At 41.1% G+C, this 12,140-nt stretch overlaps 1 protein-coding gene across 1 annotated transcript; it reads left to right on the top strand.

Moving 5' to 3' along the window:
• Positions 1-210: 210 nt before the first annotated feature.
• On the top strand, positions 211-4,112 carry BHLHE41 (basic helix-loop-helix family member e41). Its single transcript, XM_040435597.1, has 5 exons — positions 211-438; positions 530-593; positions 750-857; positions 1,109-1,220; positions 1,831-4,112. Exons 1-5 carry the CDS (start codon positions 377-379, stop codon positions 2,745-2,747), a joined length of 1,263 nt encoding a protein of 420 aa, XP_040291531.1. The 5' UTR covers positions 211-376; the 3' UTR covers positions 2,748-4,112.
• The last annotated feature ends 8,028 nt before the right edge of the window (positions 4,113-12,140 follow it).

Raw genomic sequence — 12,140 nt, 5'->3', positions numbered from 1 at the left:
GAAAGCCAGTTTGCGCCTCCTGTAGGATAATGACAGTGTGAGTTTCATTGTTAGCTGTCAGACTTTTAAAGACATATACCCAACTCTCTACTAGAAGGACTTGCTTGTCTTGCCCCCCAGGGGAATGAGCAGCGTGATTCCTGCATTCCTCCTCTGTCCAGCAGGTGGCCACAATGAGTCACTCTTATGACTTTTTGCAGCCATCTTTCCCTCTGCAAAGCAGAGCAAGCAGTGCAAGAGAAAGCAGGGGAGAGGGAGAGAGCTAGTGCTGGAGCTGCTTCGTCTGACTTGGAACTGTCTAAGTCTGGATGTCCCCCACTTTAAAGAGAACCCCACAAGACTCCAACCCTGCAGATTAGAAGCCCCAGCAGCTACCATGGATGAAGCTATCCACAGTTTGCAGGAGAGACAGTTACTGGAGCACAGAGATTTCCTGGGGTAAGGCTATTTTCTTAGACTTGGAGCTCTTGGTGCGGACTGAGAAGTGAAGTCTAACCCCAGCTCTTACTAACCTGACACTTCTTTGTAGAATGGACTACCCCTCCTTATACCTGTGCAAGCCCAAGAGGGGAATCAAGAGAGATGACAGCAAGGTAGGAAGTTTTTTTTATTTCTTATAACAGGGGAAGGGGGAGGGGGTCGTTGTGATCCCAGACAGTAGATCTGACTTGCACGGAATCCTAAGTGTCTGTCTCGATGGATACAGTGTGACACTGGAACCTTATTCTCTTGTACCTTTTTCTCCTTAGGAGACCTATAAACTGCCTCACCGACTCATTGAGAAAAAGAGGAGAGACCGAATAAATGAATGTATCGCGCAGCTGAAAGACCTTCTGCCTGAACATCTCAAACTCACGGTAAGATCCCCACTTGGCGTCTTGTAGTCATATATAATTAATAGCCATGAATATTTTACAAAGTCCATTGATCTGCTGAGGGGGTCAATTGTGCGTGTGCCACGTTGAGCGGTGGGGATCCTTACCCTGCACATGTCTGTTGTCTTATCAGTGGTGTGAGCTCCTGGTATTCCTGGTCTGCTGGCTTGACTGTGGAAAGCTGGCGTTGGTACTGACATTTTTTTTTTTCCTCTGATGTTTTTGTATTACAGACATTGGGGCACTTGGAGAAAGCAGTGGTGCTGGAGTTAACTTTGAAGCACTTGAAAGGTTTAACGTCCCTGACGGAGCAGCAGCATCAGAAGATCATCTCATTACAGAACGGTGAGTGCAGGTTACGCTTGCTCTGAGTCGTCGCTGGTTTGTTAGTCCTTTTTTGGAGGCATTACAGTTGCACTACTTCTTTAAGATATCCCAGACAATAAAGTCTGGCCAGTGCAGTGTTCATGTTTTATAGGTGGTGGGGGAAGGGGGTGTCTTATAAGGCATGTACGTAAATGTATTTAACAAATTGTGATAATTTTCAAAGGTTGTCCCAACAATCCTGAAAATAACTGGGATTGTCATAGGGAAAAAATAGTCACCTTGTCATCATGAGGGCTCACTGTAAAGTTATTGTGTCCACTGTAAAAGTTCTCAAGAAGTAGTTGACGGTGCTTTGATTCGAGTGGCGGGTCTGGAAAGAGAGAGCTAAGACAGTGGGTGACGTTGTCTGGAAATCTTTTGTAATTGCCATACCTGGACACTGAGTCACTGATTCGAGACGTTTGTACAAGAGGTGGTGTTACTGGGGAAGCTGAGAGCTGAGTCCTAAGGTGGAAGTTGGGTTTATTCTTAATCTTAGGTAAATTCTGGGTTGGAGATTTCATGCAGGATGCTGATAAGCAGATGTTGGTTGTTGAGTTTACTCTTTGTCTGTGTTTGCCATGAACAGGAGAACATTCAATGAAAAATCCCATCCAGTCAGATCTGGACGCTTTCCATTCCGGTTTTCAGACTTGTGCCAAAGAAGTTCTGCAGTACCTCTACCGGTTTGAGAGCTGGTCAGCCCGGGACCAGAGGTGTAACCAGCTCATCAACCATCTCCATACTGTGTCCAGCCAGATCCTGCCCAGCTCTCAGCTTCTGTTACAGCAGATTCCTGGTGGGAAAGCACCTTCGCCATCTCCGTCTCGAGGGGTTCAAAAAGTAGAGAACCAAGCAAACTGTGTTCCGGTCATTCAAAGGACACAAAACCTGGAATTGAGTGAAAATGACACTGATACCGACAGTGGGTATGGGGGTGAGGGGGAGAAGATGGAGACTAAAAATGAGGGACAAAGTGGTGGCAAGGGCCAAGAAGCCAACAGTGTGAATGTCAAACAGGAGCCACTGGATGAACCGTCACCTAAAAGGTTTAAGGCAGAATGCTCAGGATTGGGAGGGCCAGCCATTGGCTCTGACCCTATTCTCAGACCTGATGCCAATCTTCTCAACACTTTGATGGGATTTGGAAGTGGTTCTTTTGGTCAACAAGCACCTTTCTGTTTACCCTTTTACTTAATCTCGCCCTCGGCAGCAGCTGCAGCAGCGGCATATATGCCATTTTTAGACAAAGGTGGTTTGGAAAAATACTTGTACCCAGCGGCTGCCCCAATCCCTTTCATCTATCCAGGAATCTCAGCCCAGGCAGGAAGCACTTTCCCATGCCTCTCCTCTGTTTTGTCCCCCGAAAAGATGCCAGGCTGTTTCTCAGCCCTATTGTCAGAGCTCCCGGCATCACCTTTCCAAGCTGGTGGTCCTACCTCACTGGCCACTGAGGACCTTCGGGAGCCTTTACAAGACCTCTTGCAGCCTCCTAAGGAGAACTGATTATAAGACACTGGGAATTTAAGCAAAAAATCTATATACTTATAAATATGTATGTATAGGGAGCCTCTCATTTTTGTAGCAAGTATTGAAGTATCTTACTGGATCAACATTAGGGTTGTATATTGATGGGACGGATAATGGCTGTTTTAATTTAACTCACAAAGTGCTAGTTTAGTCAAGTGGAGGTTATAAGTGGAAGGCATGTAAGTCTGAATATACTTTTTGTTTGACGCCCAATCCCCCCTCCCAGCGCCTGGTTAAAAAAACATAAAGATGTAGGGCAAAATTAAGAAAATTACACAAAGTGTACAAAAAAAGCTGGTGACTTTTATCAGGTGAACTATTTTTTGTCAGGCAGGCATAAACAGTCATCTTATATAGACTATAGATGACTCCCTTTAGGCTAGACAAGTGGGACGTCCAAAAATAGCAGATTCTCAGCAGAATACAGAATGAAAAAAATATATAAATAATATATATATATATATATATATATATATATATTATAATGTGTATGTAGATGGTCCACCAACTTTTCTAAAGTATAGGTGGAGAAATTGGAATAAAGAAATTCCATTTTTATCGCAATTGTTATTAAAGCTAAAAAGTGAGTCTAATAGTCACAATTTAAAAAAAAATTATAAAATTTTTATACGCTACATATTTTTCGGCTATCAAACTCTCTCATAAAGTTTTTAAAAAATCCCAAAATTTTGTGAAAAATCTTCACCTTTTTTTGTTAATACAATTTATTGTAATAATCAACTTAATTCATGAGCTGAGATTTCATTTTCAAAAAGACAAAAATTCAAAGCAACAGTCCCAGCTAATAGAATTCTACAGTAGACAATCATAGTAGATGTGGTAGTCGGGTCTTTCCTCTGCCATGTACAAAAGACACCTGCCAAGCAGCGTGAGAATAATGGGTAATTATTCCAGTAGATTTTATGCCGTAACCTGTTATATAAGAGAGGTGTAATTATACCTTGTTTGGCAGATAAAGAATATTGTGTTCTCAGCTCTTTCACCGAAATGGGCTCAGCCAATACATTATGTAATCAACCTCTTACGTAGATTATTTAATTGGGCAAAAGCATGCCTCGGCCCATGTGACTTGCTAGTATGTTTATAGACTGTAGGTTTGTTGTACTACGTCTCCTCCCTGTGACCACACAATATGATCCTGTGTCCCAGCCAGAGCCATCTCCATTTAGTGTTAATGTTGGTCTTGTATCCATGGGTTTGGGGGCAATGAAGTTTTGCATTTTTTTTTATTTGTTTTGCTGTAAAAACAAAGCCTGAATTGTGTTTAAAAAAAAATAATCTAAATTCAGAATCCTTCCATTTAGGGGGGAAAAAATAGAAGAAAAATCAGTAAAACTTTATTTTTATTTTTTTGCTGGAGCAAGTTAAAAAAAACTTTTAAAAAAATCACAAAAATTCTTTGTGATATTTCAGTATTTTTTTAAAAAATATGTTGGGCTTTGAAGTGGTTATAACTGTAGATTCTGAACTCTCGTTTCTAGTTGCACTTTAATTTTACCAGTTTCTTAAGTTCCACTTGATAAACTTGCACTTGACGTCTTGACGAGATTCTTCTTCTTCTTTCTTCTTGATACTTGAAAGTGGAGTTTAGTGAGAAAAAATATCCATGTAAATTGTCAAAAACAGCGGTAGCACTTTATCGGTTGACTGGCTGTGAATGGGGTGATGTTCGTCTGATGTCTCTTTGAATGGTAGTAAAAGTGTGAATCCCCAGTTCAAATTTTTTTATTATATATTTGCTCAAAAGAAAAAAAAAGTGCACTGAAATAAAAAAAATTATATATTTATTTGTAGCTTAAAAAAGTTATTACTGAACTGATAAACTGGAAGATGGACTCCACCAGTTGTAGATGTTAGAACTACAAGTCCCAGCATACTTTGCAAACCAGCCAACTGGGGTTTGTGGCAATGTTATGACTTCTTGTCTGTTAACCTCTTGTGCACTGGAGACAATTGTGTTTACTGTTCTGACAGCAGAAGGATAGAAACCATTCCACCAAGTAGTGATTTGTTTTATATATTGCAGGGAAGGGTCTAATCCTGTTCAAATTAATACCCTTTAAGGGGCACGTTGAATGTCTGTGTGGTGCTGAGCACCTGTTTACTGGACTTTGTCTCTTTAACAAAAGTTTTGGTTTTTATATTAAATGTATATACATATTTTTGATGTCTTGGGCTACAAGCCCATCACCCAGTATGTGGCTACAACCATTGCAGCTGAGGTGACTTGGCGCCGTCCCTTGGTGTGAGTCCTTTGATGGTGAGGAGGTGTTTAACCAATCAGACCCTGACCTTGTCTCTCTACCTGTCAGTGTTACCATGTTTTGGACTAATTTATAATGACTCCTTTTATGCTTACTCTAGATCAGGGATGGCCAACCTGAGGCTCTCCAGCTGTTGCAAAACTACAACTCCCAGCATGCCCAGACTGCCTACAGGTATCAGCCTACAGCAAAGCATCGTGGGAGTTGTAGTTTTACAACAGCTGGAGAGCCACAGGTTGGCCAGCCCTGCTCTAGATGAATAACATGATGGTCTCCAGCTGTTGTACTAATACTACAACCTACAACCTGCCATGCCAACCGCCGGAGACCAAAAGGTTACTTATCTCAGATCTAGATGAAAGGGCAGTTCCAGTCATGGTGGAAAATTATCCTACCTACCCAGTTCCACCATCTTGCTCATAGAGGGCAGTATGATAGTAGTTTTTGCACATAGGGACAGTATTATGGTAGTCATATATATGTCCAAAGGGGGCAGTATTACATTATAGTTTTGTCCATAGGAGCAAAAACTGCTTTACTCAGCAGGGGGCGACGATGAGCACTGGAGAAAGCTCCTTCCAGTGTAGACTGTGAAATCTGTGCTATCTACTAAAACAATGGGATTGAAATTTTGAATTAAAAGAAAAAGGGTATCTAGCAAACCTTTTCAAGATGTCTTTGAGAATACTTACTGTTCCACGGATAGTAATATCAGCAGTGATTGGAGTTGCTCTTTAGTCTTTGGGCCCTTGATATCCTTTTTGTGACCCACCACCCCTTTTACATGAAACCTCTTAATGTTTAACTTGGACTGTGCATTTCTTTGGATACTATATGGAGGTGCTAAGGTACTGATTGCCTTAAAAATTCTATCGCATGCCAAACTTTTTGTAATTTTGTCAGCCTGTAGCTCTTTTGGGACCAGAGATCCCAGCAGACTTTGTAGTTCAAGCTACAACTTAACCCCCATCTTCCCCCACACACATATGAGCTGATAGATGGACTACTCCATAGACAGACCTTTCACTCTACTCCTTTTGAATGTTTTTTTTTTCTTCAAAAAACATTTTTTATTATTTTTAGGGACTTTAGAGAATCTGCTGTAATTCAGAATTTGACAAGTCTAAAGTTGTAAAATCCTGTCCTGGAGGCCACCAGACAGCGGAGATAATGATGGAGGAAGCGTCCTTCTTTTTTTAATAGGACTTTAATAAGACCTTGTCTAGATATTTATAGGTTGTTGCTAAGGTAGCACTGTGAGATATCGCACTTCATTGTTATGTAAGAGGTGAGATGCGACAGAGAGTGACTAAGGGTGAATAATCCCTGTTTTTTTTATTTTATTTTTTGTAATTTTTCGCTGCTGTTTGCCTCAAACGCTGTGTTTAAACAACGTTCTACAAACTTTACGAGCCAACGCTGTGGCCGGTTTTGTATATAGATGTGAAATACATCTGAAACGAATGATGTCTGATGAGCTATTTTTGTAAAGGGGTCAATTTTTTTTGCGATTTAATATATGTTATTTGGAAGGATTTGCTGTAACAGAAGTTGTACTTTTGTTGCAATGCTTTTTGCTTGGTATATACTGTGTGCTACCATAAATTATTGAAATAAAATACAAAAAAGTGAGGAAAAAAATGTGGGTTTGTGTATCCTTTCTTGATTTGTCTTTATTGTTACTGTAGGTAAAAGGAGCAATCTAGAATACTTTGGGAATTCTGGTGTTCTGTAATGATAATGCCCTCTTACAGGGATCCTTCAGTTATTGCTGTGATATGTCAGTAAAGCAGCGCAGGAACTACTACCGTAGTAGTGGTTACTATGGGATCTGCAGTGGGCCTGGGGCTGTTAGACCCAATTACTGTGTGTCTGTGCCCAGGCCAGAATTGATGACAGACACAGCAACTTGACTTGAGCCCTAATGTCTGCTGTGTCTGTCATTCATAACAGGCCTCATTCCCTGGCCTGTGCTGACCCCAGCACCCACCACAATGCAGTGATGTCATTCCACCTGCTGAGCTGAGTGGTACAGAGCACAAGCAGGGGAATCCTCCGGCTTGTGTGTTGTCCCGCTCAGCTCAGCAGACACATTGGCGCCACTGCAACTGCTGCTGGAGAGGGCATGATGTACTCTATTCATCTGGGAACAGGGCTAGGTGAGTATTGCTTTTTTATTTCATTAATACTACAGAGGCTCAACCACTGTAAGGGGGTACTAATCAGGCAGCACTACTGTAAGGGGTTGCTAAGGGGCCAGCACTACTGTAAAGGGGACATAACTACTGTGTGGGGGCATTCTTTGAAGGGGGCACTAAGGTGACATCACTACTATGTGGGGCACTAAGGGAGATTTCTACTGTGGATGGGCATGAAAGGGGGAATACATAATTTGTGGGGCACTTAGAGAGCATACAGGGCAAAGACGCATACTATAAGCTTTTGAATCCTCCTGTTCAGCACTAGTAAGCATTTTATTTTCATATTTTTACCTGACTGAGTGGGTGGGGGTTGATATGGCGAGAATGCCCAGTCTTGACTTGCTGCAGGAGTGGGGGTTGCTCCAGGACGGAGGCCCAGCTTTTCATTGTTACGCCCCTGAGCCAAGGACATCAGAGTTTATATGATTGCCTGGGTATTCCAGTCTCTGATTCCATCTGGATGCCTGCAACTATAAAAGCTGTGTTGCCCTAGTTTGTATCTTAATAGCCAAGGCAGAATTGATTTTGGCCATCTGAGGCACATACCCTGCCAGCCTACACCCTAATCGAAACAGAGCTTGTACTGTTAAAGGGGCTCTCCATTTTTCTGTAAATGAAGCTTAAAAGGGAACCTGTTACCATCAAAATGCAGTGTTAGGCTACTTTCACACTTATACTTTCCCTTTCCGCTATTGAGATCCGTCATAGGATCTCAATAACGGGGGAAACGCTTCCGTTTTGTCCTCATTCATTGTCAGTGGGGACAAAAACTGAACTGAATGAAACGGAGTGCACCAGAATGCATACACAATGTAAGTCAATGGGAAGGATCAGTTTTCTCTGACACAATATCTTTCAATGGTGTTCATAACGGATCCATCTTGGCTATTTAAAAGATAATACAACCGGATCCGCTCATAACGGAAGCATTTTTGATGATCCATGACAGATCCAGCAAAAACACTGGTGTGAAAGTAGCCTAATCTGCATGCTGCATGTTGTAGAGCAGAAGGGTTTGAGGAGTTTCATATATACAGGCAGCTAGCTGTGCAGCGTGGGACCACAGTTTGAGTAGTCGAGCGCATCTACCGCCATGTGCTTTTTACATATCCTGCTAATCTAGTGGACTGCCCTATTGTGGATATACTTCTTAGGCTGGGTTCACAACACTGCTATTTTTTTCTGTCGTTCTGCTTTGTTAGAGGAACAGAACAAGGGAAAAAATGGAAATTATAGGGCACATAACTGTCCCGAACTACAATTCAGTTTCCATTCAGTATACTGATTTTTTTCTTACCGGACAAAAAAGTTGTGCATGCAAGACTTTTTGTCCAGTCTTTTTAATGGAATCTAAGATGGAGGCCCCAAATGGAGTCTGCAACGCAGATGTGAACTTGCCCTTACTTGTAATTGCGGCAATAACCATCTAACCATGGGAATTTGAACATATGTGTTGAAAACCATAATTACTCTATTTAAATATATATATAAAGTGGTTTAATTAAAGGCCGTTTGTAGCTGGTACCAAGGTACCACTTGGAACTGAACCCGAGTTCGGGAAATGGTTTTTTACAGTATAAATCAATTTCTGAGTTATTATGCGAAGTCTCGCTCCGTACAGTATTGAAACAAAGTTTTATGCGAATCGACTTAGGATGTTTCATCCAAAGTCGACTCACTCAACCCTAGATATAAATGTGTAAATTACAAGTTTTAATGAATCTTTTTTTCAGTTTTACTGAATCATTTCTCGATCTGCTCAGCTCCTCCTGCTCTATAATATGGTTCAAAATGTTTAATGTGACAGGTTCCCTTTAATGGCTCTGCAATAAAAAGTTCAGCCAGTGTCTCATATGATTCATGTTTCAATTCCTCGATATTTTCAAGATCTGTGTGTGCTGCCAATAAATGAGAAGATTCTTGTTTGTGTCCAGAATCTGAAGACCTGTACAAACCTAATAAACTGAGAGTTTATTACAAATGTTACAAGTGTGAATAATCCACTGATATATTTACCTGTGCTCAGATGAGTAGCTAAAGGCTCATGGGTCCTGGTGCAAGATTTCAGCTTGGGCTGCCCTTCCCTCAGTCCTTTGTGCCAAGGGCCATGGGTGCACCTAGCCTGAGGCAAAAATTTAAATCCCCCCTCCCCCTCCTCCATGGTCAAATTCTCACCCTAATCCCTTCCCTCCAGCCCTTCTGTTAAAGACATACTTGGAAAACATTACATACAGAGCTACAAAAGATACAGGGTAATACAGTGCCACATAACTATTACATTCAGTCTCTAATGTAGATATTTTCTTTCCTCATCTTCTCCTTTCAGACCAGACCGCCATGATAATTTCTTTCGGCCATCTCTTGTCTCTGCAGAGTTTGACAGACATTTTAGTTTACTACTTTTCCATCCTCCTCTACTCCTTCTCAACAGCCCATCCTTCCATCCCCAATACTGTACCCACGGTGCTTCCCAATACTATTTTGCAGAAAAAGTCCGCCTGAAATTACTAGTACCACGCAGATAGATGCCCCCATAGTGCTCCCCCCATCCCCCCATAGTGGCCCAACAGCATGGTGCCAAATAAAAAACAATAAACTCAAATACTTACCTCCATCTAGCCTGTTTCCTGAGATGTACGCTACCTTGATCAGGCAGCACAATGATGAATACGTCACCATGCCGCCTGTGGCGGCCTGAAGGCACTAGGCCTGAAGCCTACCAGAGAGAAAGTCAGAGCAGGGAGACACCGTGCCCATGCACCGCTGCAGCATCTAAGTGTATCGTAGTCCTGAGGACAGTGATACATCATTGGCGGTGCGTCACAGGCTGTGGGTCCCCTGGCTTAGGAGCCTGGTCCCACCACTGCGATAATTTGTAATATACTTAACACCATTTCTACATTATCCTCATAACTTTCCCAAAAAGGGGGTATTGTGAGCGCAAGGAGGAGCTCAGTGAATTTATCTTGCCACATTATAATTTTCACCTTTCTGGAATGTAATATAATTTTTTTTATGTTACGTTTTGCGGTATACATTTTTATTTGCTTTACGCTGAAAAGAACGTTAGAAAAGTCTGTGACCTGTGACAAAGCGGAAGTCGTCTGCGGCTGGTAACCTCTGTGTTCTAATTGTGGACTTTAAATGTTTTTATTGTTACAAGGATATCCTCAATCACGTCCTCAGCTCCAAGACAGATCTGACTAAATACAGCTCCTTAACCAGGCAGCAGCTACAGCACAACACTGTAATATCTGCTGCCTGAACACAAACGCCATGTCAATCAGATCAGCAGGAGCTGCCATGTATATTTCCAAGAATACTACAATGCACATTATACTGTTATACCTTTATATAGAGGACAGTATTCTGGTATTCATATTCTGGCACATAGGGGGCAGTATTATAGTAGTTGTATTCATGTACATAGGAGGCAGTGTTATAGTAGTTATATTCTTGTACATAGGAGGCAGTATTATAGTTATATTCATGTACATAGTTATATTCTTATACATAGGAGGCAGTATAACAGTATATTCTTGTACATAGGAGCAGTATTATAGTAGTTATATTCTTGTACATAGGATGCAGTATTATAGTAGTTATATTATATACATAAGAGGCAGTACTATAGTAGTTATATTTATGTATATAGGGGACAGTATTATAGTAGTTATATTCATGTACATAGGGGCAGTATTATATTAGTTATATTCTTATACATAGGAGGCAGTATTATAGTAGTTATATTCTTGTACATAGGATGCAGCATTATAGTAGTTATATTCTATACATAAGAGGCAGTACTATAGTAGTTATATGTATGTATATAGGGGACAGTATTATAGTAGTTATATTCTATACATAAGAGGCAGTACTATAGTAGTTATATTTATGTATATAGGGGACAGTATTATAGTAGTTATATTCTATACATAGGAGGCAGTACTATAGTACGTAGTTATATTCTTGTAGTATTACAGAAAGTGCATACTGGTCAAGTTACACCTCTGCCTAGAGGGAAGGGATTAGGTCAAGAATTTGGAGGGGTGCTGTTTCATTTTTTTTTGCCTCAGGCAGCACGAAGGCAACGTGCTTTCCTTCCCCTGGCCGCAAAACATTGAGGGAAGATGGGCCCAAGCTACACTTTTGCACCAGGGCCCATGAGCCTTTAGTTATGCCCGTGTTGCCATCACCATGATTCACAATAGGGATGGTTTTGGACAGGTGATGAGCAATGCTTAGTTTCCTCCAGACATTACTCTTAAGATCCCTTTACGTGGGACAACAGAACAGCAGATTGTTAGGAAAGAAGCGTTCCTTCCCGACAATCTTCTGCTCGGTGGAGGAGACCACTGCTATTACATGTAGTGATCTCCTCCAGAGTATAGGGAGGAGTGGTCGCTTATGTCATCGCTCTTCCCCATACAGACTTGTTGTTTGCCGTCAGCAGAGGCTGTTTACACAGAACAATCTGCTGCCGGCCAACCACGATTTTTATGTGATCGGATTACCCAATAAACAAGCGTTTCTGACTTTCCAAATGCATTTTATAGTGACAGTAACTCGAAAAATTAGAATATCGGGCAAAGTTCATTTATTTCAGTAATGCAACTTAAAAGGTGAAACTAACATATGAGATAGACTCATTACATGCAAAGCGAGATATTTCAAGCCTTTATTTGTTATAATTTGGATGATTATGGCTTACAGTTTATGAAAACCCCATAATTTTGAGGTCCCCTTTGCTCAGGGGGTATGGATTAATTTGCTGACTAGAGTGTGACACTTTGAGCCTAGAATATTGAACCTTTTCACAAAATTCTAATTTTAAGCTGCATTAATACAATTCCTTTTAATTTGCATTACTGAAATAAATGGAC

Source organism: Bufo bufo, chromosome 1, assembly GCF_905171765.1.
Source record: "Bufo bufo chromosome 1, aBufBuf1.1, whole genome shotgun sequence".
NCBI classification, from domain to species: domain Eukaryota; kingdom Metazoa; phylum Chordata; class Amphibia; order Anura; family Bufonidae; genus Bufo; species Bufo bufo.
This window is presented reverse-complemented; position numbering and strand designations above follow the sequence as displayed.

Bases quoted from the DNA above. Each gene is read 5' to 3' on its own strand.
- BHLHE41 (XM_040435597.1), top strand. From the start codon at position 377: ATGGATGAAGCTATCCACAGTTTGCAGGAGAGACAGTTACTGGAGCAC. The intron at 439-529 runs GTAAGGCTATTT...ACTTCTTTGTAG, and splicing joins GAGCACAGAGATTTCCTGGG to AATGGACTACCCCTCCTTAT. The intron at 858-1,108 runs GTAAGATCCCCA...TTTGTATTACAG, and splicing joins CTGAACATCTCAAACTCACG to ACATTGGGGCACTTGGAGAA.